The sequence below is a fragment of the Rhinatrema bivittatum genome, chromosome 14 (assembly GCF_901001135.1).
Source record: "Rhinatrema bivittatum chromosome 14, aRhiBiv1.1, whole genome shotgun sequence".
Taxonomy (NCBI): Eukaryota; Metazoa; Chordata; class Amphibia; order Gymnophiona; family Rhinatrematidae; genus Rhinatrema; species Rhinatrema bivittatum.
Window position 1 is genome coordinate 40,713,781 of NC_042628.1, and position 27,776 is coordinate 40,741,556.

The window sequence follows — 27,776 nt, forward strand, 5'->3', positions numbered from 1 at the left end:
CCCCCCCCTTCCTGAGTTAACAGACGTGGATGGTTCTCCAGTGGAATTGGTGGGTGAATGGAGAGCCGCATGAGATATGGATACCAGGGCTGCCTTGGCCATGCTGGAGCTATGAGGATCATATCCGCTGTGTCTCAGATGCATTTCTGAATTGTGCTTGATATCAACGGAATGGGAGGGTAAGCGTAGAGCAAGCCCTCCGTCCATGGGATGAGAAAGGCATCTGGAGCATGACGAAGTTTGCTCGGGAAAATGGAGCAAAATCCTTGTGTTTGATGATTGCTCTCTGTGGCAAAGAGACCTATTATCGGGTTGCCCCATAAGAACATAAGAAATTGCCATGCTGGGTCAGACCAAGGGTCCATCAAGCCCAACATCCTGTTTCCAACAGAGGCCAAAAAGCAGGCCACAAGAACCTGGCAATTACCCAAACACTAAGAAGAACCCATGCTACTGATGCAATTAATAGCAGTGGCTATTCCCTAAGTATAATTGATTAATAGCCATTAATGGACTTCTCCTCCAAGAACTTATCCAAACCTTTTTTGAACCCAGCTACACTAACTGCACTAACCACCTCCTCTGGCAACAAATTCCAGAGCTTTATTGTGCGTTGAGTGAAAAAGAATTTTCACCGATTAGTCTTAAATGTGTTACTTGCTAACTTCATGGAGTGCCCCCTAGTCCTTCTATTATTCGAAAGTGTAAATAACCGAGTCACATCTACTCGTTCAAAACCTCTCATGATCTTAAAGACCTCTATCATATCCCCCCTCAGCCGTCTCTTCTCCAAGCTGAACAGCCCTAACCTCTTCAGCCTTTCCTCATAGGGGAGCTGTTCCATCCCCTTTATCATCCCCTTTATCATTTTGGTTGCCCAGTGTTGAAAGATCCTTGTTGCTACTTCTGGATTCAAACTCCATTCGTGTGGATGAAATATTCTGCTGAGGCGATCCGCTGTGACGTTGTCTAAACCTGGAAGGTACGTGGCTTGCATTGAAACTTTGTTTGCTATTGCCCATATCAGTATTTGAAGTGTTTCCCGACAGAGGATCCCTCCTTCCTTGTTTATGTAGAACATAGTGACTTGGTTGTCTGTGTATACCACGAGATGCTTGCCCCAAACTTGGGGGGAGAAGGTTTGAAGTGCTTTCCAGATGGCTCGAAGTTCCAGGAGGTTGATCTGTTGTGTGCTCTCCTGAGGAGACCAGAGACCTTTAATCTTTAGATTGCTCAGATGGGCTCCCCAGCCCCTCCTGGATGCATCCATTGTGAGCGTAAGTTGATGGGGAGGTAACCGGAAAGGTGCTCCCAGGGTCAGGTTGTTGGTGTTTTGCCACCATCAAATGTTGATGCGCATTTGAGTCGTAATTGTATCCTGGTCGAAAGGGGTTGAAAGTATTGAGACCACTGATTCTTTAGTCCCCATTGTATGCAGTGCATGCGTAGTCTGGTGTAGGGAACTACATGGATAGCTGCCGCCATGTGACCCAGTAACTGGAGGACTTGACGTGCCGAAGTATATGATCGGTTGCATAGACGTTGAGTTAGTGAGGATAGCGTTTGAATCCTGTCCTGCGGAAGGTATTCTCTCTGTTGTGTTGTATCGATGAGCGCTCCAATGAACTGTAGTGTTTGGGTCGGTTGCAGGTTGGACTTCTCGTAATTTATTATGAACCCCAATGTCTGAAGGCAATTGTTTGGAACATGTGATTCCGTAGAGTAGCCTGATCCGAGGCTACTAAAAGCCAGTCATCCAGATAGGGAAATATCTGGATCGACAGTTGTCTGAGGTGAGCCACCACCACGCTAAACATTTTGTGAACACTCTTGGGGCCGAAGGTAGGCCAAAGGGTAGAACTTTGTATCGATAGTGGCTGTTCTGAGCTTGAAAGAAAAGGTATTGCCAAGAAGAAGGGTGCATGGGTATATCGGAGTACACATCCTTCAAGTCTATGGAACATAGCCAGTCGTTGGGCTGTAGGAGGGAAAGAATAGTCTTTAGAGACGTCATCTTGAATTTTTCTCTTTCTGAATGTGTTTGTTGATATTCCGTAGTTCTAAGATGGGTCAAAGACCTCCGGACCTTTTTGGGATGAGGAAATAATGGGAGTAGAATCCCAGATTTTCCTATGATATTGGAATTCTTTGAATGGATTTTTGGCTGTGCAGATTTTATAACTGTACCTGAAGGTACAGTGAGTGGATTGATGTATTCCGGGGGTAGGGAATATGAGGGAGGCATGGGAGTGTTACAAAATGTATCTGGTAGCCTTCCCTTATGATGTTCAGCACCCAAGAATCTGAGGTAATTGCCTTCCAATTGGCATAAAATAGTTGGAGGCGACCTCCTATGTATGGTGGTGGAGGTGGCTCGGGATAGCTCAAAAAGATGAAGTCTGTTTTTCAGGGGGTGCTGGCTTTTGTGATTGTTGTTGACGAGGTCATCCAAGGGATTGATTAGTCTGAGACTGGTATCTCTGGTGGGAATAATTTTGCGTTCGATAGGTATTATATGGTTTAAAAGGTGCCCTTGAGTAGGATTTCTTCCTGAATGAGGGGAAAAACTTCCTGAACGAGGTATCGGGGTCCGTAGAAGTGAGTGACAGTACCGCGGTACTCTGTTCTTTAAGACTAGTAACGGTTTCCGCAAACTTCTCACCAAAAAGATTGTCTCCTAGACATGGTATGTCCGCTAACTTATCGTGGACATCCTCTCTTATAGCGCTCACTCTCAACCATGCCATTCGTCTTGCTGCTATAGCTGTAGCCGAAGATCTTGTGGAAGACTCAAACGACTCATACACCGAGCGAAGTAGATGGCGAATTCCTTCTTCCATGTCTGTAAATGGCTGTGAAAGAGTATTATCAGAGGCTAAACATATGGGACGTAATCTCTGAAGACATTCAAACAAATACTGGATTACGTAAAACTGATGGTGTTGAATTTTTGTTGCTAGCATGGACGAATGGTATACTTTACGGCCAAAATCCATGGACTTATGGTCCTTCCCTGGTGGTGAATTAGCATTAAGGTTTGACCTTTTTGCCTTTGATAGTGTAGATTCCACTACTACTGAGTTGTGTGGCAATTGTGTGAAATCGTAAATTGTTGAATTACGCATACAGTACTTGAAATCCGTTTTCCTTGATGTAGCTGTGGTGGTAAAAAGGTTTCTCCCACATTTAGAAGGACTGTATCCAGTACTGTATGTGGTGGTAGAACTGTTGGCTCTGGAGGCATTCAAATATTTTCAGTATGCCAAGAACCTCTGTCCTAGGATCAGGAATCTTTCCCGTCTCGATATTTAACAGAGAGCCTACTTTCTCAATGAACTTTGCGTAGGACAAGTCTTCGGGAGGGGAATAAGGTTCCGGGAGACCTTCTGGGGGGTCAGATGGAAAACCTGCAGATGAGCCAGGGGACTATGGCCATGGCGAGTCTGGAGAGTCCGGTCAATCAGCAATTGGAGATGGTGCTGACGGCTGAGAGGGAAGGAGTGGAGTTGGCGAAGGCTGAGAAGGCGCCAGTGAAGGCTGAGGTTGTATCGTGTTTAGATCTTGAAGAAAAGTATTTAATGCCTGCGAAATCTGTAACATCGCTTTAGATGCGAGAGGTTGTGCAGGTCCTGGAAAAGGACCTGGTCCTGGAGGTGTTGCTGCTATGAGCGAGTCTTGAGGAGGGGATTGTGGTCTACTAAGGGAAGACCCATGGGTGCCGTTCTCCGGAGCAGCCCCAGTCCTCTCTCCCCTCCTCCTAGGGGCAGCCGGCAGCGAGAGAGGCTTCAGCAGCCCGGGGCGGATCGGGCGCTCCCCATGCGAGGCGGCTTCCAGCAGCCCTCGCCGGCGATGGTGAATGAGCGCACGCCGTGACCTCGGACGTCCAGCTGGGCGCTCAGGTCATGGCATGCGTTCATGCATCCTTGCCGGCGGGGGCTGCTGGAAGCTGCCTTGCATGGGGAGCGCCCGATCCGCCCCGGGCTGCTGAAGCTGCTCTCGCCGCCGGCTGCCCCCGGGAGGAGGGGAGAGGGGACTGGGGCTGCTCCAGAGACCGGCACCCACGGACGTGGCCAGGGCAGGTGAGCAGGGGCTGGGGGGAAAGTTTGCCCGATCCTGGCTCCTCTAAAGGTCTTGTCCTGGGGAGTGAGGGGGTCGTTTGCCCGTGAAATTTTGTCTCTCTGACCTGACGCTCCACACTAACGCAGGGGTAAGGGTAGGCGGTAAATTAGCAGGTTAAACACACGTCAAAACTGCAGGTTTAAAAAGGCGATAATCGGGGCGCACGTTACTGTATGGGAGGGAATAGCTAATCCGATTGTTTACATATCATATACATGCCGCGGGCGGAAAGGGTTACCCGTTGATTTAAAGAAGCGGTAAGGATGGGTTAAAAGGGATAGTGAATCGTGGGTTGGACTTACGCGGCCAAATTGTGGGTACAAAGCGGGTTAGAAGCAGGGTAACCGCGGCTGCGCTTTACTGTATCGGCCTGTAAATTGGGAGCAGAAAGGAATTAAGCAATCTTACAAGGGACTAAAGATGAGGGAGAAGTGTTTTCCAAGATCTTAAAGAACAATATGGATTAGATAAATAAAGACTTCTTTGCATACCTACAGCTGAGGCATTATGTGGGGTCTTTGGAAAGAATCTTCAAACCATAATATACTGGGTGAGTTAGCATAATTTTTCAAACAGAGGAGATGAAGAGGCCGTCTGTTTCTGGAGTTCATAAGGTCATAAGGGAATTGGAGGTAATAACACTGGAGGAGAGATTACTGACAAGACAGGAAAAAAAAAAAAAAAAAGAGGTGGATATTAATCTTATGGTTGAGACACTGCAAAACTGTTTCAGCAGAACTAAAGAATTAACAAGCAACATGGTTTTAAGGGAAACACAATATAAGTTTCTGCAAAGTGCACATATGTCCCCACTCAGGGCGTTTAGAGCTAAAATAGATTCGGATATATGTGTAAGGAAGAGCAAAGGACCTTGAGACATGCATTCTGGTCATGTCTGCAAATAAACTTATAGGGGGGAATTCTCTTATGGAAAGGGATGCAGCATCAAAACTGAAGATTAAAGGCAAGGCTCCAAAGTTATTTGTTAGGAAAGGCTTCTTAATTGGGAGAAAGGGGAGACAGAATCGCCATCTTTTTGGAACTGGCATAATGAATGCCAAGTAAAGAAGGTGGGGAAACCCATTTCACCTATAGAATCATACACATCCCGGCGGTTCACTTTAAGGCTTCTTCGAGACCTGCTTTCTCTGACCGACTGATGACCGTGGACCAGCCTTTATGTCCGCATTACAGCGAGACCTGGTCCCTCCCGACCCAGTTAAAACGAAACACGGTCCGTGTCGGGGGACCGTGAACACAACTCACTGAGACGTTGTCGCTCTTAAGCGCATAAAGCATACATTTTGAACTTATGAAGTTTGTGGACTTGAACCTTTCTTCCAAATCACTACTACTGGTGTACTGGAATAATGTGTTAAATTTCATTATGGGGATGGAGAGTCTTGTGGATGGTACAGTTTATTGAAGTAAACAAATGTTTATGGAAATTTGGGAACCACAGCTTGCACCAAGGGCTGACAGTGAGATCCTTCATTATTCAGAAGTAAAACAGAAATTAAATTCATGTAATGCCATGGATTAATGAAGTTGGGGGAGAGAAAGATAAGAGATAAGGTAATGCTTTGTTATACGTTACGTAAGGGTTAAGGTAAGATATTTTGTTAATAAGTATAACCGTATTTGTACTTGTTTGAAGTGTGAAATATGGAAATGAGAATCTAAGTATTGCTATTGTGTGGAAGAACCATATACCAGGTATTTGTTTACTTATTTTTTTTTATTTAAATAAAAGGATTTTGTATTAACCATGCTCCCACAAATCCAGGCGACAGCAAAGAGCTGCCTCTTCAAACTATGCAGCCTATGAAAATTCAGTCCTCTCACTGAGAAGAATCTAATCACAGTAGTCCATGCATGTTGGATTACTGTAATGTGCTATACAAGAGACATAACAGATAAGGTCCTTTACAAGCTCCAGCTCATTCATGATAGGAGGATGCAGGTTGCATGACCATATCATACTGGTTCTACGCAACTTGCTCTGGCTTCCTGTCCCCCAACAGATCCAAATTCAAATTGCCGACACTGATCCTCAAGGCTCTAAGAAGATATGGACCAAATTACTTGAGAGAAAGATGGTCCCTGTACACACTCTCAGACCACTAAGATCCTCACAGACAGCCTTCATTACAATGCCGGTGAGAAAAGAAATCAAGAGTAGACACAATGTTGAATCTTTTTGTGAGTGGCATCTGCCCTAGGGAACGCCCTCTTGAGAGAGCTCTGACAAATAAAGGACTACTCCCATTTCAGGAAGCATGCAAAAACCTGGCATTGCTCGTGTTAATAAGCAGAAAATTATATTTAAATATATGCTCTCTCTCAGGAAGAAGCTTTTCAGCCAATGCGTCAGTAACACAGGAAAATCATTTTGGATACAAGCTACAGGAAGCAAAGATTCTCAACACATTTCTATCACTTCAAACCCATTACGAGGAATCAGTAGTGAATTATGTGCTTTACACAATTACAAGTTTTATAAAACATTATGGGTCCCTCAAAACAACCTGTGCTGTCTAGAGTATTAGAAAACGTAAGTGCCATGCTGGATCAGACTAATAGTTAGGCACTTTATGTTTCGGTTTTTATTGTATTTTTTCCTGGGAATTTATCACTGTTTACTATAAGAACAAAACAAGTCATTTTTTTCCACCAGTTTCTCCCATTTGTTTGTGTTGTAAAAAAAAAACACTGATACATTTCTGGGGAAAATGAAGGTCCTTACCAATGGTACATCAAGCCTCTCTCTGACAGGTCACGAGAAGTACCTAGCAGATCTTAACGGGGAAGTTCATTTCTTGTTGTTCACTATAGACAGGGCACATATTTCTCAAAAAAAGAATGGGTCCCAAGGAAAGATTCACTACAGTCCTAGTTGGAATTGAATATAGTGAGGTTAATTGGAGAGAGGGGAGAGTATTTTTTGTTTTCACTTTTTCTTCATTGAAAAAATTACAACAGATTGTGTCTTACATGTGTGGTTACTTGCATATTTTGATCAGATATAGGGGAGATTTATTAAGCCATAGTATTTTCTAGTATTTTCCCTTGGAGGAATTCATTTACCCTCAAAAAAATGCCACAACATGGCAGCACTGTTTGATGGCAGCCCCACATCCCAGGGCCACTATCTTTTAAAGATTCAACTGGCCCCATAGTGTCAAAACCCCTAGGTATCTTATGAGACCCCCCTCCCATCCCCCCACCACATCCTCAAGCAGCCAAAATGTTAAAGAAAAAAACAAACAAACAATCTATACATATACACACACATATATTCCAACAATAAATAAAGCAGCAAATATAATACAACAAAACGGTGTGTTTTGTCATGGCTCTTGTTTCTTAACTACTAAAGGATGCTATAGGCAGCCACATACACACAAAACAGAGCACCAGTCACTCTGCACACATACAAACAACTAAAGACACTAAGAATATATAATACAAGCCATTACATCTCTTGATGGTTGTCTAAATAAAAAGAACATTTTTATTGGTGCCACGGATGTAATCTTCCAGAATAATTCCCAAGCCTTCAAATAATCTTTGTTAATTTGTTTTTGCTGAAATTTGGCATCTAGTTGCTCTACTAAATTCTAATCCAACACACACAAGAACCACATTCTCTATGCAGACGAGATCTCATGTCCAGATCCCTAATATGTATAATTTAGCTAGAAAGGCGGCCAAATGTACAAATCAAATATAACCTCTCGAGAATCCAGACATCTAACGAACATTCACCTAAAAATGGGGTTTAAAGAGGTTAACCTTCTTATTGACCATCAGAACACCATTTCAGAAGCCAAACAATGTGACGGTTATGGCACAAAAAGCCCTTCTACATTTAAGAAATAAAGCGGATTTGACTAGGCCTATTTTAAACAAACACACTGGAGAATAACAGCATATATGTAGTATTTTAAATTGCATTTCCTGCAATTTAACATCAGGTATTAAAGATAAGTTGTTGAACATTTGCTCCAGATCTTCTTTTGATAGATTAGATCACAATTCACCTTTTTGTTGTAACACCAGCTTCAAGAGTGTAGTTTCTATCTTAGCTAATACTATTGTGAGATTTTATTACTGCTTTTCCTGGTAATAAACAAAAACAGAGTCAAAGAATTAGGAGAAAAATCAGAAAGATGCCAGAGCAAGTACATAATGCCTAGCCTGAAGGTAGGCATAAAACTGAGAAACAGGAATCTGAAAAATTTGCTGCAACTCTTCAAAAGAAAATAATGCTTTATGAGCTATACCTTATACCTCTACTGGAGCATTCTTTGAATCCCTGGAAGAAAATCCACATTCCCCATTAAAGGCAAATATGGTGACATTTTCCAGGAACTCCTCCCACCAGATAAAGATTGTCAAGTTTTCTTAACCGCTTCTCAGCAAAGGATAAAACCTCAAAGAGACAGGGATTTTTACATTCTGTAAATGAATATGCCAAGTTGAAAGAGGACAAGTCACCAATTCCACTAAGCCAGCAGTACAAAATTGATGTTTTCCAGGTAACCATTCCATTAACCAATAAGCCTGATACTTTGATGCAACTCCAACATTGCTCTCTGCTTCAACGGCAAGGGTAACAGGGAACTGGATTCAAAACAGCAACAGAGGGCCCTGACTTTTATGGTGTGAGAAACTGATAACATGGGAGTAACCTACACGGTACAACAAATACTACCATAAGCTTGCTGAGCAGACTGGATGGACCATTTGGTCCTTTTCTGCCTTCATTTCTGTTTCTATATAAATATTCCAATATCACCATTCGTATCCTGCTTCAACATGGAATCCTGCAGATTTGTAATGTAAAGCTTAGATTATAGCCATTTGCTAGCTTTATTAGCATATCAAAAGAGCTTAGCTCAAAACGTATTTGATGCAACAAGTACATTTCTGCATCCTTAGCTTTGTTCTTTTGGCAACATATGAAACTCTCCCTTTATCATGGCCTTACCCATTTCCCTTAAAAGACTGGGTGAAGTCTCTGGAGACATTTATTTCCAAGTACTGTTGCCAATTATCTTGCAGTTAATCATGGAACACTACATGAGAATATAGAAATGAAGGCAACAATGAGTCAGAGCACTTGGCCCTCTTGAGGGCGGATTCAAAAGCCACCGACTGGTGGGGCAGCTGATGCTTATCGAATCCGGATGCCTTCTGGAGGAGGTAAACCCTGTCTGCTTTCTTATTAACGGGAAGCACTGTGAGGGGGTTTTCCCATATCCTCAGCAGCAACTCCTTAAGGATCATGTGTACTGGGACTGCCATGATTTCCTTGGTGGTGGGACTTACATAAGAACATAAGAAATTGCCATGCTGGGTCAGACCAAGGGTCCATCAAGCCCAGCATCCTGTTTCCAACAGAGGCCAAACCAGGCCACAAGAACCTGGCAATTACCCAAACACTAAGAAGATCCCATGCTACTGATGCAATTAATAGCAGTGGCTATTCCCTAAGTAAACTTGATTAATAGCCGTTAATGGACTTCTCCTCCAAGAACTTATCCAAACCTTTTTTGAACCCAGCTACACTAACCACATCCTCTGGCAACAAATTCCAGAGATTAATTGGGCGTTGAGTGAAAAATATTTTTCTCTGATCAGTCTTAAATGTGCTACTTGCCAACTTCATGGAATGCCCCCTAGTCCTCCTATTATCCAAAAGTGTAAATAACCTCTCATGATCTTAAAAACCTCTATCATTATCCCCCCTCATCCATCTCTTCTCCAAGCAGTGCAGTGCACTAAAGATGAGTCAGCTGAAGATTACTGCTGTTGAATAAACTCTTCTTTTAAATAATTTTTTGCTTCAAAATCCCAAATAGTTTTGGATTTTTGCAATGGTTAGCATTGTTAAATATGGCTGCAAGCTCTTTCATGTTTTTTTCTCTTCTTTTCTGTACTTGACTGATAGGGCGATTTTATCTTCCTCTTGAAGATCTCAACAGTATGCTTCCTTGCTGAGCTGCTGTCTGTGACCTTATCAACTTGAAAGTTACATTTCAATTGTATGTCATTTAGTATTTCTCAAGTGAAAGGTGGCATCCATATGCATCAGCAAATGACCATAAGACTCCTTCTAGAGCTGTATAGTTTTACTATGTGAAGGTTACATGTTTTTTTGAAAGTTTTGGTATTGATGTTCTGGGAGGTGTGGAGAGTTCAGAAAGAAAGAAGGGAAATAGGTAAAAGGTTGGGAAGTGAATAAGGGAAGAGAACATTATATGGATAGCATTTTTTAGGTTTCTAAATAGTTGTTGGTTGACATCCTGTTGGGAAAATAATAGTACCAAGAGATGAGGGTGGTATAGGATTTCCTAATTTCTGATTTTATAATATGGTGAGCTTGATGCGCCCTCTTGAAGATTGGTTAATAGATATGACTTTGATTTTGAGAAGCAGGTGACTCGCCCATTCAGTTTGAAATATCATACTGAGGATGATGCTAGGAAAAAATTGTCACTATCAGATTTAAACTTGCCTCCAGGTGACATATAAGAACATTAGAACAAGGATCCATCAAGGCCAGCATCCTGTTTCCAACAGTGGCCAATCCAGGCTACAAGTACCCAAACATTAAGTAGATCCCATGCTACTGATGCCAGTAATAGTAGTGGCTATTCCCTAAATTAGCTTGATTAATAGTGATTAATGGACTTCTCCTCCAAGAATGTATCCAACCCTTTTTTAAACATAACTAGTTAACTGCACTAACCACATCCTCTGGCAACAAATTCCAGACTTTGTGCATTAAGTAAAAAAGAATTTTCTCCGATTAGTCTTAAATGTGCTACTTCTTAACTTCATGGAGTGCCCCTTGTCCTTCTACTATCCGAAAGAGTAAATAACCAGTTCACATTTACCCGTTTTAGACCTCTCATGATTTTAAAGACCTCTATCATATCCCCCCTCAGTTGTCTCTTCTCCAAGATGAACAGTCCTAATCTCTTTAGCCTTTCCTCCTAGGGGAGCTGTTCAATCCCCTTTATCATTTTGGTCGCCCTTCTCTGTATCTTCTCCAATGCAACTATATCTTTTTTGAAATGAAGAGACCATAACTGTACACAGTACTCAAGATGCGGTCTAACCATGGAGCGATACAGAGGCATTATGACATTTTCCGTTTTATTAACCATTCCCTACCTAATAATTCCTAACATTGTTTGCTTTTTTGACTGCTGCAGCACACTGAGCCGACGATTTCAATGTATTATCCACTATGATGCCTAGATCTCTTTCCTGGGTCCTAACTCCTAAGAGAGAACCTAACATTGTGTAACTACAGAATCAGTTATTTTTCCCTATATTCCAGTGTGTAAAAGACTGGAAAACTATGGAGTTAAAATTCTATCAGATTTTGTTCTTAAAAACATAAAACAAAAGGTTTTGAGTACTGCAGAGACAAATTGGGATGTCCTGAAGGGACTGATGTCTTCATTTTCGGAGTTGTAATTATATTACTGTAACACTGACACAAGATGTGGGGAACTTTGTTTCTATGTCATTTCAGGAACTGATGAAAATTTCTGGGGAAAAATGCAGGGTCTTTATCATGTCTCCATACATTTGTCACAATTGTAGAATATACACTATCCTGGCGGTATTGGCAGATGTAAGACAGAGAGACCTAGAAGTCCCCTCCTAAATAAGGATAACTTGCAAACTTGTAATACACTGACAAATCATGTTAGAGAAAATGTTATCCTTCATTAAATGCAGATGCAGTATAATTTTTTGGACAAAACACAAAAACAAGCCCCACTAAATCTCAAAAACTTATGTTAAAGGCAGGACTGCACTATTTACTTAAAATGCAAAAAAATGCAACTATATGTAAAGAATGATGGTGGGGACTTCATACTGAAATGCATCATTAGAAATACCCACCTAGGCTACCTGGCTTGCCTTTAACATAAGATTTTAAGATTTAGTGGGGCTTGTTTTTGTTTCTTTGTCATATTTGCACTCACTTTAGTGGTGATTTTTTTTTAATTTTAGTATAATTTTTTGGCTCCTGAGAGCATATAGGGCTGGGACTGAGAATTCTAGGCAGTGTTTAAAATGTCAGGATAGATGCCACATGGATATACTGTTTGTGGGAATGTCCTATTGTATGTCATTTTTGCAGGAATGATAATGCAAGTATTAGCTGTAATTACAGGGAAGGGGGGAGGTTCTTATGTCACATTTGTAATCTATACCACTTGTAATTTTCTTTATCGTGCCTTGCTGTAAACAGTTGTGATGGTTATCTAACTTAACAACGGTATAGAAGAGTTTTAAAATAAAATAAATAAATACATTTGTTCTACATCTTGAGTTATATCCTGGTGGGGAGGGGGGACCTTTATAGGTAGTCTTGTAAACTCCTTTTGATCAAGACTTGTTTGGTTAAAAGACAAATTTTATTCAAATGATTAAAGAACCTCCCTGAAAACCAAAATAGATTTGCTGTATATGGAATTTCATACATTATGCCTTAAGTCACTTAAATCGCAGACGCTTTTTTGTGATATATGAAATCCTTCTAAGTCTCTGTCAGAAGAAACTCAAACTAGACTACAGTTCATGTGAGAGATTTGTTTGAGAAGTAAATTCTTTGTTATAATTTAATTGGTTATTGTACCATTGTGCTTTTAAGTGCTATATTTATATGACTGGGTCTAGTAATATTCTAATGCTCCCTTTCCAGTGTAGCTTATTTATTTTATTTAGAGGTTTCTTATATACCGAGGCACGTTTGCAAAACATCACCTCGGTTCACAATGTAACATAAATTAGCAACAGGCTTTACAATAATAACATTAACAGGTAGGAATTAACAAGGGCAGAGGAGAATAATACGAGAAATATATACAAATGTACAAGTTGATATTAACAAGTAGGTTAAATAAGCAATAAGGATGATTGGGGGGGAAGAAGAGGAGGGAACCTAGGGTAAAGAAGGGGGGGAAGGAGAGGGTGGGGGGTGTAGAATGGGCGAGGGTCAGAAGGGTGGGGAGAGGGTCAGATGGGGTAGGGAGAGAAAAAAGAAGGTGAGAGGGTCAAATGAGCGGTCGGTTGGTGGTCAAATGGACGGTCATGTCGAATCTATGTGGGGAGTCAGTTTATTAGTCAGGATAAGTGGATAAGTCTGTGGATAAGCAGGATAGTAGTCCTCACACATGGGTGACATCAGATGGAGCCTTGATGCAGAAAACATGTGTCAGAGTCTCAAGAACTTTCACTAGGCACACACTGAGTATGCCCAGCATGCCCTCTACCATGCGTCCACATGGGGGTCCTTCTCCAGTCTCTCGTTTTCCGCAAAGCTGTAAGCCTCGCTGTGTGAGTAACTCATTTTGAATTTTTTTTGCCTTGTGAAAAGCTTTGTTTTTCTCGCGTTTTTTGTTGTTCCATTGCGGGTCCCTCTCAATGCCCTTCCATAATGTCTCCTAATCATGGTTTTTGGTGATTCGGGTCATGGTCGATTCCCCCATGGCAGTGGTGCATTGGTGCCCTCCGGCCATCACCACCCTGCCACCATCCTTTTGTTTTGTCCATCATGACCATGTCCGGTTTTTGGCGATGCCCTTAGTGCCCAAAGACCATGTCCATTACGGATCCACACAACATATATCCTCTGCCTATGACATTGGCAACGAAGGACCAAGGAGCCACAACGATGGAAACCAAGCCATCCGTTGAAGTCAGACAGTGGTGCTGGAAACTGCCCATTGTCGATCTCCTCAATACCAAGGACACTGGGTTCCTCATCATAGGCCTCAGCACCAGGGAAGGACCAGGTCTAGCATCTAGGGAAGCTGAAGAAGAATAGACACCGGTCTCCGTCAATGCATGGAGATGCACTGGAATTTGCCTCGCTGCCCCTGAAGCAACCACACGGCAAGGAGTACCAATCTTCCATCAGTGCCGGGGGTCCGTGACTGTCTCCACCGGTCCTGATACCAGTCACCGATCTACCTCAAGGGTCCGAAGAAGATCTGGCTACCCCTTCCTTCTTCCCAGTAGGTGTTGGCATCGGCAATGTTAGAGGAGGAGCTGGAGTACAGAGACCAGCTAGCAATGGACTGGGCACTGCAGGGATTCGGTTCGGTGGCACCAACAGCACCAGACCTAGTGCCGCTCGTCCTTGTATTGCTCTGGAGAAACTCAACATGCTCATCTGTGCATTACTGACCCAGCTGGCTTCTGTCCCTGGGACAGTATTGGTGCCTGGCAGGACACCAAGGCCTCCCCCTACCGATACGCTGGTCGCCGCCAGTTCCTCTTCCGAGGAAGTTCTGCAGAGGCCAGTGGTGATGTCAAGGCCTGCCGTCCCCTGTCCAATTCTACAGGTGCCTGCACCTCTGTGCTTGGGCTGAGCATCTAGGGCTCCATCCCCTATCGCCTATGGTGAAGATGAGGAACCCTATGACCCCTGGGGGGGATGATGTTTCAGAATCTTGGAGGGCTTCCTTTCAGACCCTTCTTCAGCGGAGCGAAGGAAGTCTCTACCTGAGGAATTGATCTTTGCAAGTTTTGTGAGGGTGATGGCGGAGGCCATCCCTTTTCAGTTACTGATGGAGGAGGATGCCAGGCACAAAATGCTTGAGATCCTCCAGTTCGTAAGACACTACCCAGGAAAAGGACCTTGGAGTTCTTAAGAACACTGTGCTGAAATCCTTAACTCAGTGTATAGCAACAGTCAAAAAAAGCAAACAAAGTTAAGATCTGAAAACATATCTGTAAGTCTCCATTCACAAAGGTCAGAAAAACGTAGCTGCTGCAAAGTACTTCAAGATTGAAATCACATGTCCAGGCCAGGAGAGGCCATCAACTGCCTCTCACACAGATTCATAACTGCCCTACCACAAAGCATAGTGATAAACATTAGCAGAGTTTAATACGGCTCTACCCGGCTCTTCAAAGCAGTGTTCAGCCCATAGCAGAATGCAGCTATCCCATTTAATTCTGCCACTCTTCCCATCACTCTGAAGTATCCCTTTTGCTATCCTGCACATTAGAAGATGTTGACATTCATAATATTTGCCTTCCTTTACATATTGGAATTGAAAAGTGCTTGCTATATTATGTCATATCCTCCTTTTGTATTCAGACCTTTCTATTTCGTTGTAATTCTCCTGCTGAAAAAGCGTGCCATAAATACATGATGACTTGACTGTGGCATGATCCAAGGCCAGAGGCTACACCATCACACTCACTCAATGTAGGGGACAGGACAGTGGTAGCCTGATTCTGGAACTTTATTCTAATCGCTTCATCTTGACTGCAACTGCTTGCATTTCCAAGTCTTTCAAAATCTGCAGTCAGAGGGGCCCATGAAAAATACCCTCTCTCAAAGAAGCAGCGCAGATATATTTTCTTGACTGACAGGTGTGAAGTAGCTATACAATGGAAAAAGGATGTGCTTAGCTATGTTGAGTTATTCAAATGTTTATGGCACGTACACTATATGGAGAAACTTACAGCACTTCAGAAGGATAATCTAACTACTGGGGAACTCTGATAATTGAGTGAAGAAGAGGGGTGGGGTATTAAGTAATCTGCAATTGTTTTCTTATGTAATGAGGAATTATAGACTGTTGGACCTCTATGTAACCCATTGTTCTATTGCATTTATGTCTTTGAAAATTAAACAAAAAAAAAAAAAACCCCAACCCTTTAATTACAAAAAAATAAAAGCAGCAGCACAGGTCCATTATCCTCAAAAGCAGCCTGCAGCATCAGATAAAGTATAGCCAGAGAAGATCTCTGCTTTATGTGCTCAATCCATCAACCTGATGAAGCTCTCTCAATGGCTAGTCAATGTTTTAGTTGGCAAAAGGCAATGCTGCATCTTATTTGCTGACTTTTCTTTCTTCGTTTTCAAATGGACTGAGATCTGCATAATTCTCTCATTGATTTCTTGCTCACAGTAAGTTTGAATATGGAAGAATACAAAAATTGCACCAAATATAAACTTTATAATTATCTGGCTGTGCCTGCTGGAGTCTGTGAAGATGACATAGGAAGGCCATACTTTTGCTTCAGAGTCAAAAGGCGCAAACACAGGGTTCTGGCTTAAATACTGGGATATGAAAGCAGTAGAATTTTTACAGGTGACCCACCATCATGTCGTTGCACCCTCAGCCTTAAGACCTGCTGCCAAACACAACTCACCAGAGCTCCAGTTTAACCCGTCTACCGTCCAGAAGGATTGTGGTGGTCTTGTAGTCAATCCCTGCAATAAACAAAAAATAAAATTGGACTGAATCAGGGATTATAACATACAGATACTTTATCTGTTATGCATTATACCTAGTTTTACATGTTTCCATAAATCTACAAGATAAAGGGGATCTTTGCTGTTTCATATTTATTCTTGCTGCTTGAGAAATCCTAACTTATCACAGCAGACAACTGCAATTGCACAGATGAAGGACTGAAGTCAGGCGAGAGAACCAGCAGGGTTAAAGCTTCTATTGTCTATCTATTCTTAGTCTTCTACTCTACCTTTTTCCTTAGTGAACACAAAGCAGCTTGCAAAATTTCAATACAATATGCAATTCAAAAAAAATAGAGTAATAAAATTTGTACAAAATACAATTAAAATATATAAAATGATTTCAAAAAAATGAAAAACCTGAAAGAGTTTCCAATTCTCCTCTCTCAGAAGGCAGGAGACAACTTACTAACTACCAGTATCTCCAGCCAGTGTCCAAAAGTCCAGGTCACTGATCCCAAAGGAGGCAACTCGTCAGCAGCAACCAAATTTATTTATTTAGATTTATATTCCGCATTTTTGCACTTTTTTCAGCGCTTCAAAGTGGATTACATTCAGGTACTGTAGGTATTTCCCTATCCCCAGAGAATCTCTGAAAGCTGCAGACTTCATTTCACGTCCTTAACAATATTGCCCAATTCAGGGGCTGTTTACTGGGATGTGCAGGCCCTTAAAAGTAAATGCTTTTTAAGCATTTCTTTTACTGTCCTCGTGTTTCCCCTCATTTAGCCTTCCACCCTAGACAGCAGGTCTATACTGTGTAAGGAACCCTCCCAGCTCCTTGTGAAACTATTGCCCAGTTTAACTCTATGGCTGGTAGGGGCTACCACAGCAACAATCACATTCCTGTGCTCAAGAGATCGCACGCGGAGCTGACTTCTCAGTGTTTTTCTTATTTCTTCTAAAAATGTCTAAGAAATCGGGGTTTAAACCCTGTACCTGCGGCAAGGTAATGTCAGTCACGGATGGCCGTGACCGCTGTTACCGATGCCTGGGGCCAGATCACGATCTACAAGCCTGTGAATTCTGTGCCAGAATGTCTCAGAGAGCCCAGAAACAGCAGGCTTATCGAATGCGGGAACTTTTCAGCCCATCGCAACCGTCGGATGGATCTGTCAATCAGGTCTGGGAGGCGGAGCTTTTCCAAGCAGAGATTAGATTTTAGGTCTCTGCAGCTGTGCATGTGTTCCCGCGCAGGAAAGTAACTGATTCTCCTCAGTCTGTGATTAAGCAGTAGTATAGCCGAAGAGACGGCAACTGCCAGGGAGGAGGGCGGTTCAGCATGGCTAATTCATCTTGCTCTATACGGAAACACCGATAACGGTAAACAAACTTGCTTTTCCCGTTGATAGCAGGGCTGAATTAGCCATGCTGTCATGGGAGTCCCAAGCTCCCGATCACGTTGTTTATGATCTATATGTTTGGACGTGATCATTAATAGTGTGGCAGTCACCGTGAAGAGGAGGATAGAGATTGCAAGATTGCGTGCCCTATCTTCGCATCAGTGGCTGCTTGTTGATCAAGGCAGTAGTGAGATGTGAAAGTATGGAGCGATGACCATGTAGCTGCCTTGCAAATGTCTATGGGTTGTACATTTTTAAGGTGTGCCAAGGAGGCTGCTACTGCTCTGACTTGGTGAGCTTTAGGAACAGAATGTAGCCGTAACTTCTGTTTGTCGTAGCAGAATGTGTCTGTTTTTAACACCTCCCAGACCTGAGACTGACAGATCTCATGACAGCATGGCTAATTCAGCCCTGCTATCAACGGGAAAAAAAGTTTCTACAATTGTGGGAGACCTAAAAAAAATGGCTGCAGTCAGACTTCAGACCCAAATGCATTCCCATGGCCCCTTTCTAAAAATCTCCTCTGTCAGAAAGATGACCACCACTGCTCTTTCAAATGAGCCTCAAGCTACGGCACAGGAACCACTGGCCTGACATACAGAACAGGCATCTGCAGCATAAGAGGCTAGCAAACCAATATAAAGGCAAGATGCTGGGAGGTAGGAGGCACCAAGGGAAGTCTTCTTAAGAAGAGTGGCAGGCAAATCGCAAAGATGGAATAGAATTCCTAATTCTTAAGTAAGCATTTACTTACAAGATCTTAAAAGAATTAAATCTAGTCCTAGTGCTGTTACTTAAAACTTTTTTTTTTTTGCTTTTTTTTTGGCTTGGTACAATTTTCAGCCTCTAAGTTACATTCCTACTCCTGCTCTACACCTTGATGCTGTGCATCATTCTAAGACAGCCCTAATTCTCCTTTCCTGATACACTGCACAACTGCAACACTTCATGTACAACAAAACTCGCATGCCAGATATGATAGCTGCAATATATACCATGTGGAAAAACAGATGCTGGTTTTGCTGCACTATTATGATATTTTAATAACGTAATCCACCCTAAAAACCACCACTGAGAAAGCCAGACTATAAATGATAAATATATTATTTAGAAAAACATGCACATTGGTGGGCCAATTTCAGTTTGATTTTGCAGTTCAGACAACTAACACAGATATACCCTGATGCATAACTGATTTAACACTATTAACATCCTGCAACTCCTCCCTTCCCAGTAGTTAGAGCATTTCATCTGCCTTAGGAACATTAATGGACATCTCTTACCAAATAATTAGGACAAAATAATTCTACATGGAACATGAAAGGGGAGTCCACTCAGTGCGGTCCTATATTGGGTCTAGTCATCAGTTCATAAAAACTGAAGATCAGAACAAAATCCAATGAGCTCATCTTGTCTCTAACAATGACCAGTTAAAGTCACAAGTATACAGCAGAACCCAAAAAGTAGATTTCTTGTTGCTTACTCTCAGAGACCTGGGATACCAGAGGCGTATTCGTGGCTAACACCTTGACCTTTTGAGACAGACATGATTCTCATTGTGGGAATGCTTTGGGGGATGCAAGGCTGCCACCAGAATGTCCCTGCTCTCAAGCATTGCCCTTCAACGGAGACCGATGCCAATGCTTCTTGGCCATTACCTGATGCATGTTATCAAAGCTCCGTTGATGCTGGAATCGAAGAAGGTGAATCTCTTGCTTTCTTTGGTTGGGAGGAGACAAGACAATGGTTTCCACCCCCCCCCCCCCCCTCTGATCTATCTGGTGTTTGATGTTGAGGAGGACTGATGCCCTTTCAATGTCAATGCATCGCCAGCGGTCAATGTAGCTCCTGAGTCCTTCAAGCTCAATGCCTCCAATGTTGATACAGATGGGCTGGACTTACAAATGCCAAAGTACTTTTCCATGAGGTCAAGTAGAAATGATGCCCTCTAGAGGGTCATAGTTGCAAACAGGGAAACATTCCTAGATGTCCTAGTCAGCCCCCAGACAGAGGACACATCTACCAGACATGAATCTTTTGCCCAGGGGCAACTGTCAAAGCTTTTTCTCTTTCGGAGGCATCCGCCAAAAAATTAACAGAGCGAAATCAAATGATTCAGTCTAAATGAAAACCACAACTGGTGCCACTCTGATACACCAGGCAGCCACGGATAAAGAAAACAAACAAACAAAAAAAAACAACTGAATAAACTACTTATGTGACTAAAGGGAGAAGAAAAAAAAAAGAAGATTGCGGGCACCACAGACCAAATCCTGGACTTTTTGGAAGCAAACTGCTCCCTAACAGCAGTGAAGACGAAACATAGAAATGACGGCAGAAGAAGACCAAACGGCCCATCCAGTCTGCCCAGCAAGCTTCACACATTTTTTCTCATACTTATCTGTTTCTCTTAGCTCTTTGGTTCTATTTCCCTTCCACCCCCACCATTAATGTAGAGAGCAGTGATGGAGCTGCATCCAAGTGAAATATCAAGCTTGATTAGTTAGGGGTAGTAGGGGAAGTAACCGCCGCAATAAGCAAGCTACACCCATGCTTATTTGTTTTACCCAGACTATGTTATTCAGCCCTTATTGGTTGTTTTTCTTCTCCCCTGCCGTTGAAGCAGGGAGCTATGCTGGATATGCATGAAGTATCAGTTTTTCTTCTCCCCTGCCGTTAAAGCAGAGAGCTATGCTGGAAATGCATTGAAAGTGAAGTATCAGGCTTATTTGGTTTGGGGTAGTAACCGCCGTAACAAGCCAGCTACTCCCCGCTTTGTGAGTGCGAATCCTTTTTTCTTCTCCCCTGCCGTTGAAGCAGAGAGCTATGCTGGATATGCGTGAAGTATCAGTTTTTCTTCTCCCCTGCCGTTGAAGCAGGGAGCTATGCTGGATATGCGTGAAGTATCAGTTTTTCTTCTACCCTGCCGTTGAAGCAGAGAGCTATGCTGGATATGCGTGAAGTATCAGTTTTTCTTCTCCCCTGCCTTTGAAGCAGAGCGCTATGCTGGATATGCGTGACCTGTGAACAGTGGGCTTCACGAAGTGGGCTTCACGAAGACCTGTGAACAGTGGGCTTCACAGCAAAGGTGAAACTAAATGAACCTCTCATATGGACTCATGGTAGTATAGCATGCTGCACATGCCCAGACAGGCATGCTCAAAGTTTCTAGGAACTATGAAATCAAAATTTCCATGCCAGGCTCCACGTGATGATGCCACCTATGTATTAGGACTGCCATCCTGTTTATTCTCAGAGAAAGCCAGGAACTAACTGGCCAACTGAGTGCTGACAAATGCTAAAGCTGCAACTGCAGTGTTTCAAAGCCTCTCTGCTGTTCCATACAAAAGTTGTCCATTTTTTCATGTGTGAAGCCCCCCTGAACATAAAGCTCATGAACCTCAACGCCATGGTGCATTAATAGAACAAAGGAGTTGCTTATAAGGGTTGGGAAGAGAATAATGCGTACAAAATTGTTAATATGGCAGAAGGAACATCATTATGGGAGGAAGAGCTTGTGCAAGGCTCTGATGGGTGTATATGCATTTAATCCGATTTCTATAATACCTTTAATCCCAACTTACTTTACAAATCGAACCATCAAATTGAACCATCTTCAAATCTGCTTAATCTACTCCCCCCCCCCAGGGCGACCAGTCTCAGATCCATCTCCTCTCATTGAACTCATAGCCAAACACATTAATACGGACTCTCCAGCTACCATCATGGGAGACTTCAACCTCCACGTTGACACGATTCCTCCTTCCCCCACCTGCAAAGCTTTCCTGTCCACCATTAAGGCCTTGGGTTTTAAGCAAATTATTAACAGTCCCATCCACAAAGCAGGACAGACCCTGGACCTTACCTTCATAAACTCTGGCCTCACTATCTCTCCACCCCAGTCCCGTGGTTAGACCACTCGATCACCACTAAACTTGCAATAAAAGAAAACCCCACCACCACCATCTCTAAACAACCATACACTTCAGAAAACCCTGCTCCATAGATGACCTTTCCTCTCACCTGTCGACGGAACTTCAAAACCTAAACTTCTCTGATGCAGACTCGGCCCTTGCATCCTGGCTTGACATCACCAACGCCGTAACTAACAAAATATGCCCTATGTCAACGAAAGAATTAAACCCTGCCCTTAATAATAAAAAACCTTGAACTGAAGAACTTGAAACAAGAGTTACGACGCAAAGAATTCAAATAGCGCAGGGAAGCCTCCCAAGCGGCTCAAATTGCATACAAAGCCTCCATGCATAAATACAGAGCAATCATTCTTCGTACAAAAAGATTTCTACTCCCGCAAAATTCACGACTTCTTCTATGATGCGAAAGCTCTGTTCTCATGAAGTCCTCCCAACCCTCTATCCCTGACGACCAATCACAAACTAAAGCTACCGAACTGGCAGCTTTCTTTGAGAAAAAAAAAATCTCCAATCTCTTATCACCGCTTATCTCCTCCAATATCCCTCCACCTCCCCCTTACTCCTCATCCAGCAACCAGAAAGCAAACTTGGAGTCATTTGAACCCACTTCTTCCCTCGAAATTGAATCCATCCTCAAGAACATGAAACCCTCTGCTCACCCGTCTGACCTCATCCCCACTAAGCTACTGCTAAAACCATCTCCAAACCACTGGCGGACATTATAAACTGCGCCCTTTCCCAAGGATCAGTTCCCGATAAGCTGAAACTTGCCTCCCTTAAACCACTACTAAAGAAACCAAATCTGGACCCCACTAACCTTGCCAACTTTCGACCCATCGCCAACCTCCCATTTATCGCTAAACTCATGGAGAAACTGGTGAACACCCAACTATCAGACTACCTAGATGATCATAATATACTCTTCCCCGCTCCGTTTGGTTTCCGTAAAGGACTAAACACCGAATCCCTCCTAATCTCTCTCACGGACTGCATCCTCATGGGATTAGACAAAGGACAACCGTTTCTACTGGCTTTGCTTGACATCTCCGCTGCATTTGATACCATGAACCTCGCAATCCTTATCAACCGCCTCTCGGACATCGGCATTTCAGGAACAGCCCTTAGTTGGTTTAAGTCCTTCTTAAGTAACAGAAACTACAAGGTTAGAATAGGAAACAAAGAATATCACCCCATCAGCTCTTTGCTCGGAGTCCCTCAAGGATCATCACTATCACCTACTCTCCAACATTTATCTCCTACTCCTCTGCCAACTCCTCACTAATTTAAAGTTAACCCATTTTATATACGCCAATGACGTACAAACCCTCATCCCGATCACAGAATCCATCTCCAAAACCCTCACCTTCTGGAACATCTGCCTGGACTCCATCAACCTCCTCCTTTCCAGCCTCAATCTAGTCCTCAACACGGCCAAAACCGAGCTCCTCATCTCGCTGGACGACAACAAACCCCCTCTCTTCAACCTCCCCCCAATCTCCACAGCCCAAGTGAGAGACCTGGGTGTTATATTGGACAACCGCTTAAATTAAAAAAAAAAAAAAAACATCAATAACTCAGTGCCTCCCACTACTCAGTGGGAGCACTGAGAGGAGAGGATCACCTTGCTGGTGGCTGAAAGGAATCAGTAAGATTTTGCTTGGGACATTGTCTTTTTTTTTTAAAGTATTGGGGCAAAGTTAACTATTTGGGAATATTATTTAGTGTGTTTGTGCTTTTAATAGTCAGTAAGGCAGTGAATAAACAAGTTAGACTGTATTTTTAAATAGTCAGTCAATAAGGCAGCTAGTAAGCAGTAGGTAGTGTGTTTATTTTTAAAAGTCTGTAAGTCAGCTACTAAGCAGAACTGAGTGTTTGTATTTAAAACAAAAAACACACAACACCCCCCCCCCACCCCAAAAAAAAAAAAAAGTAGCCAGAAGCTAGAAATAAGCTAGGAGCAGTGTATACCTAAGTAAAAAGGTTGAAAAGTTCAGCTCAGCTACTCACCTTGGAAAGGTGTTGAGGTAATGTGATTTGGTTTGAACAGGTACCAACATTTGTTAATCAAGAGAGCAGTGAGTCACTCTGGCTGACTAACTGAAGTTAGACTGTTTGGATTTCCCTGTCCACCCACCCCTAACTCATCCTTTAATTTATAGGCAGGTGCCACTTTCACAAAAAAAAAAAAAAACCCAACAAAAACTTTGAGAGTTTGATCAGACCCCGGTAGGCCACTACCAGACATATAGTTAATTCACTAATACATTTAAAGGATGTTAGACACATTCCTACTCCCATAGCATCCTAAAACGTAACTAGGAACTGATCAAAACTGAGATGAAGGCAGCAGTCCGGCAGCAAGAGGGGGGCTTCCCAGTCTTTTGCATCGGGTATCACATGTATGATTTTTTACCCACCGGTGAGAAGTTGTACATGTGCATGCGATGCAAAGAGCTCCTGGCTCTCAGAGAACGAGTCCAATCTCTGGAGGCTAGAGTGGCAGACCTGGAGGAGCTGAGGCAGACAGAGAGGTATATAGATGAGACCTTCAGGGACATAGTAGCCAAGTCCCAACTTCAGACTCGCAGCCCTGGTGCTGCCTTGGAGGAAGAAGGTCTCATGACTGGAGAGCATCAACCGGGTGCAGCAGGAAAGGATCCTGTAGCAAGGACCTGCTCTCCAGGTGATGCATTGTCCTTTCGCACTGAGGATATCTCCCCAAGACCTACTGCCCAGGGGGGAAGGGTTAGGTCGGCCGTCATAGTTGGTGATTCGATTATTAGGAATGTAGATAGCTGGGTGGGAGGATTGCCTGGTAACATGCCTACCTGGTGCGAAGGTGGCGGATCTCACGGGTCACCTAGATAGGATTTTAGTTAGTGCTGGGGAGGAGCCGGCTGTCGTGGTACATGTGGGCACCAACGACATAGGAAAATGTGGGAGGGAGGTTCTGGAAGCCAAATTTAGGCTCTTAGGTAGAAAGCTTAAATCCAGAACCTCCAGGGTAGCATTCTCTGAAATGCTCCCTGTTCCACGTGCAGGTCACCAGAGGCAGGCAGAGCTCTGGAGTCTCAATGCGTGGATGAGACGATGGTGCAAGGAAGAGGGATTCAGTTTTGTTAGGAACTGGGGAACCTTTTGGTGAAGGGGGAGTCTCTTCCAAAGGGATGGGCTCCAACTTAACCAGGGTGGAACCAGACAGCTGGCGCTAACCTTTAAAAAGGAGATAGAGCAGCTTTTAAACTAGAACAAAGGGGAAAGCAGACAGTCGCTCAGCAGCGCATGGTTTGGAGAGAGGTATCGTCAAAGGATACTAATGATGCATTAGAATTAGGGCATCCTGAAAGTGAGGTTCCAATAATAAGAAAAGTAGTCCAAGTGCCTGTAACTAAAAACTCACTTGAGCTAAAAAATTCTAACTTATCCCTATCAATTAAAAAGCAGAATGAAAATACAAACAAAAAACAAACTTTGAAATGTTTGTATGCTAATGCCAGAAGTCTAGGAAGTAAGATGGGAGAATTAGAATGTATAGCAGTGAATGATGACATAGACTTAATTGGCATCTCAGAGACATGATGGAAGGAGGATAACCAATGGGACAGTGCTATACCGGGGTACAAATTATATCGCAATGACAGAGGAGCACCCGGGAGGCGGTGTGGCGCTTTATGTCCGGGATGGCATAGAGTCCAACAGGATAAACATCCTGCATGAGACTAAATGCAAAATTGAATCTTTATGGGTAGAAATACCTTCTGTGTCGGGGAAGACTATAGTGATAGGAGTATACTACCATCCACCTGGTCAAGATGGTGAGACAGATAGTGAAATGCTAAGAGAAATTAGGGAAGCTAACCAAATTGGTAGTGCGGTAATAATGGGAGACTTCAATTACCCCAATACTGACTGGGTAAATGTATCATCGGGACACGGTAGAGAGATAACGTTCCTGGATGGAATAAATGATAGCTTTATGGAGCAATTGGTTCAGGAACCGACGAGAGAGGGAGCAATTTTAGATCTAATTCTCAGTGGAGCACAGGACTTGGTGAGAGAGGTAACGGTGGTGAGGCCGCTTGGCAATAGTGATCATAATATGATCAAATTTATTTAATGACTGGAAGAGGAACAGTGTGCAAATCCACGACTCTCGTGCTTAACTTTCAAAAGGGAAACTTTGATAAAATGAGAAAAATTGTTAGAAAAAAACTGAAAGGAGCAGCTACAAAAGTAAAAAATGTGCAAGAGGCATGGTCATTGTTAAAAAATACCATTCTAGAAGCACAGTCCAGATGTATTCCACACATTAAGAAAGGTGGAAAGAAGGCAAAACGATTACCGGCATGGTTAAAAGGGGAGATGAAAGAAGCTATTTTAGTCAAAAGATCTTCATTCAAAAATTGGAAGAAGGATCCAACAGAAGAAAATATGATAATACATAAATGTTGGCAGGTTAAATGTAAGACGTTGATAAGACAGGCTAAGAGAGAATTTGAAAAGAAGTTGGCCATAGAGGCAAAAACTCACAGTAAAAACTTTAAATATATCCGAAGCAGAAAGCCTGTGAGGGAGTCAGTTGGACCGTTAGATGATAGAGGGGTTAAAGGGGCACTTAGAGAAGATAAGGCCATCAAGGAAAGATTAAATGATTTCTTTGCTTCAGTGTTTACTGAAGAGGATGTTGGGGAGGTTCCTGTACTGGAGAAGGTTTTCATGGGCAATGACTCAGATGGACTGAATCAAATCACGGTGAACCTAGAAGATGTGGTAGGCCTGATTGACAAATTGAAAACTAGTAAATTACCTGGACTGGATGGTATACACCCCAGAGTTCTGAAGGAACTAAAAAATGAAATTTCAGACCTATTAGTAAAAATTTGTAACCTATCATTAAAATCATCCATTGTACCTGAAGACTGAAGGATAGCAAACGTAACCCCAATATTTAAAAAGGGCTCCAGGGGCGATCCGGGAAACTACAGACCGGTTAGCCTGACTTCAGTGCCAGGAAAAATAGTGGAAAATGTTCTAAACATCAAAATCACAGAACATATAGAAAGACATGGTTTAATGGAACAAAGTCAGCATGGCTTTACCCAAGGCAAGTCTTGCCTCACAAATCTGCTTCACTTTTTTGAAGGAGTTAATAAACATGTGGATAAAGGTGAACTGGTAGATGTAGTATACTTGGATTTTCAGAAGGCATTTGACAAAGTTCCTCATGAGAGACTTCTAGGAAAAGTAAAATGTCATGGGATAGGTGGTGATGTCCTTTCGAAGATTGCAAACTGGCTAAAAGACAGGAAACAGAGAGTAGGATTAAATGGACAATTTTCTCAGTGGAAGGAAGGGAGTGGGCAGTGGAGTGCCTCAGGGATCTGTATTGGGACCCTTACTTTTCAACACATTTATAAATGATCTGGAAAGAAATACGATGAGTGAGATAATCAAATTTGCAGATGATACAAAATTGGTGTTGCTGGACCCTGGAACCTTGGAAGATTGTCTTCCCAAAGTCATCCAACAACGTATGGGCTTTGCCTAGGGGAGAGTTTGAATGGAGCCTAGATTTCTTTGCTCTCTTCATGGCTGATTCAACCACTATGAAACCGTGGGAGCTGCACAATTCCATATCCCATAGTTTTCTGTAGGCGAAACGTAAGATCCAATTTGCAGCCAGTGATGGTTCCCAAGGAAGGTGTTTCCCAAAACTTCATGAGAGATTTCTGAAGTAAGGGATGAGTTGGGAGCATTGTAGGCTCACTCGGTACATCTAGAAATTTTAAAAGACCCATAACATCTGCTCGAGGGTGTGGTTCTTTTTGAAAATTCACCTTCAGAGTAATACCGATTTTCTCGATGAAACGGAAATAAATTAAAGCCTCTAGTGGGGAGGAATGATTTGGTGGTTCCTCTAGCAGGTCTGATGGTATTCCCATCGAGCTTACTTGAGAATTCTCAGGAGGTGGTGGTATAGGACTTTCCGGCCTAGGAAAGGGTACTGGTGAAACCTCCCAAGAGGATAGAAATGGGGGTGGGTGTTCATCCCTGTTATCCCCAGATGATCCT

General features: G+C 42.8%; 1 protein-coding gene across 1 annotated transcript in view; it reads right to left on the bottom strand.

Annotated features, from left to right (window-relative positions):
• Nucleotides 1-27,776, bottom strand: part of RAB40C (RAB40C, member RAS oncogene family) — a 141,100-nt gene that overhangs the window by 71,260 nt on the left and 42,064 nt on the right. The window contains exon 3 of the mRNA XM_029576618.1: nt 16,324-16,384. Coding sequence (XP_029432478.1) covers nt 16,324-16,384 — 61 coding nt within the window. The remainder of the gene's footprint in view (nt 1-16,323; nt 16,385-27,776) is intronic.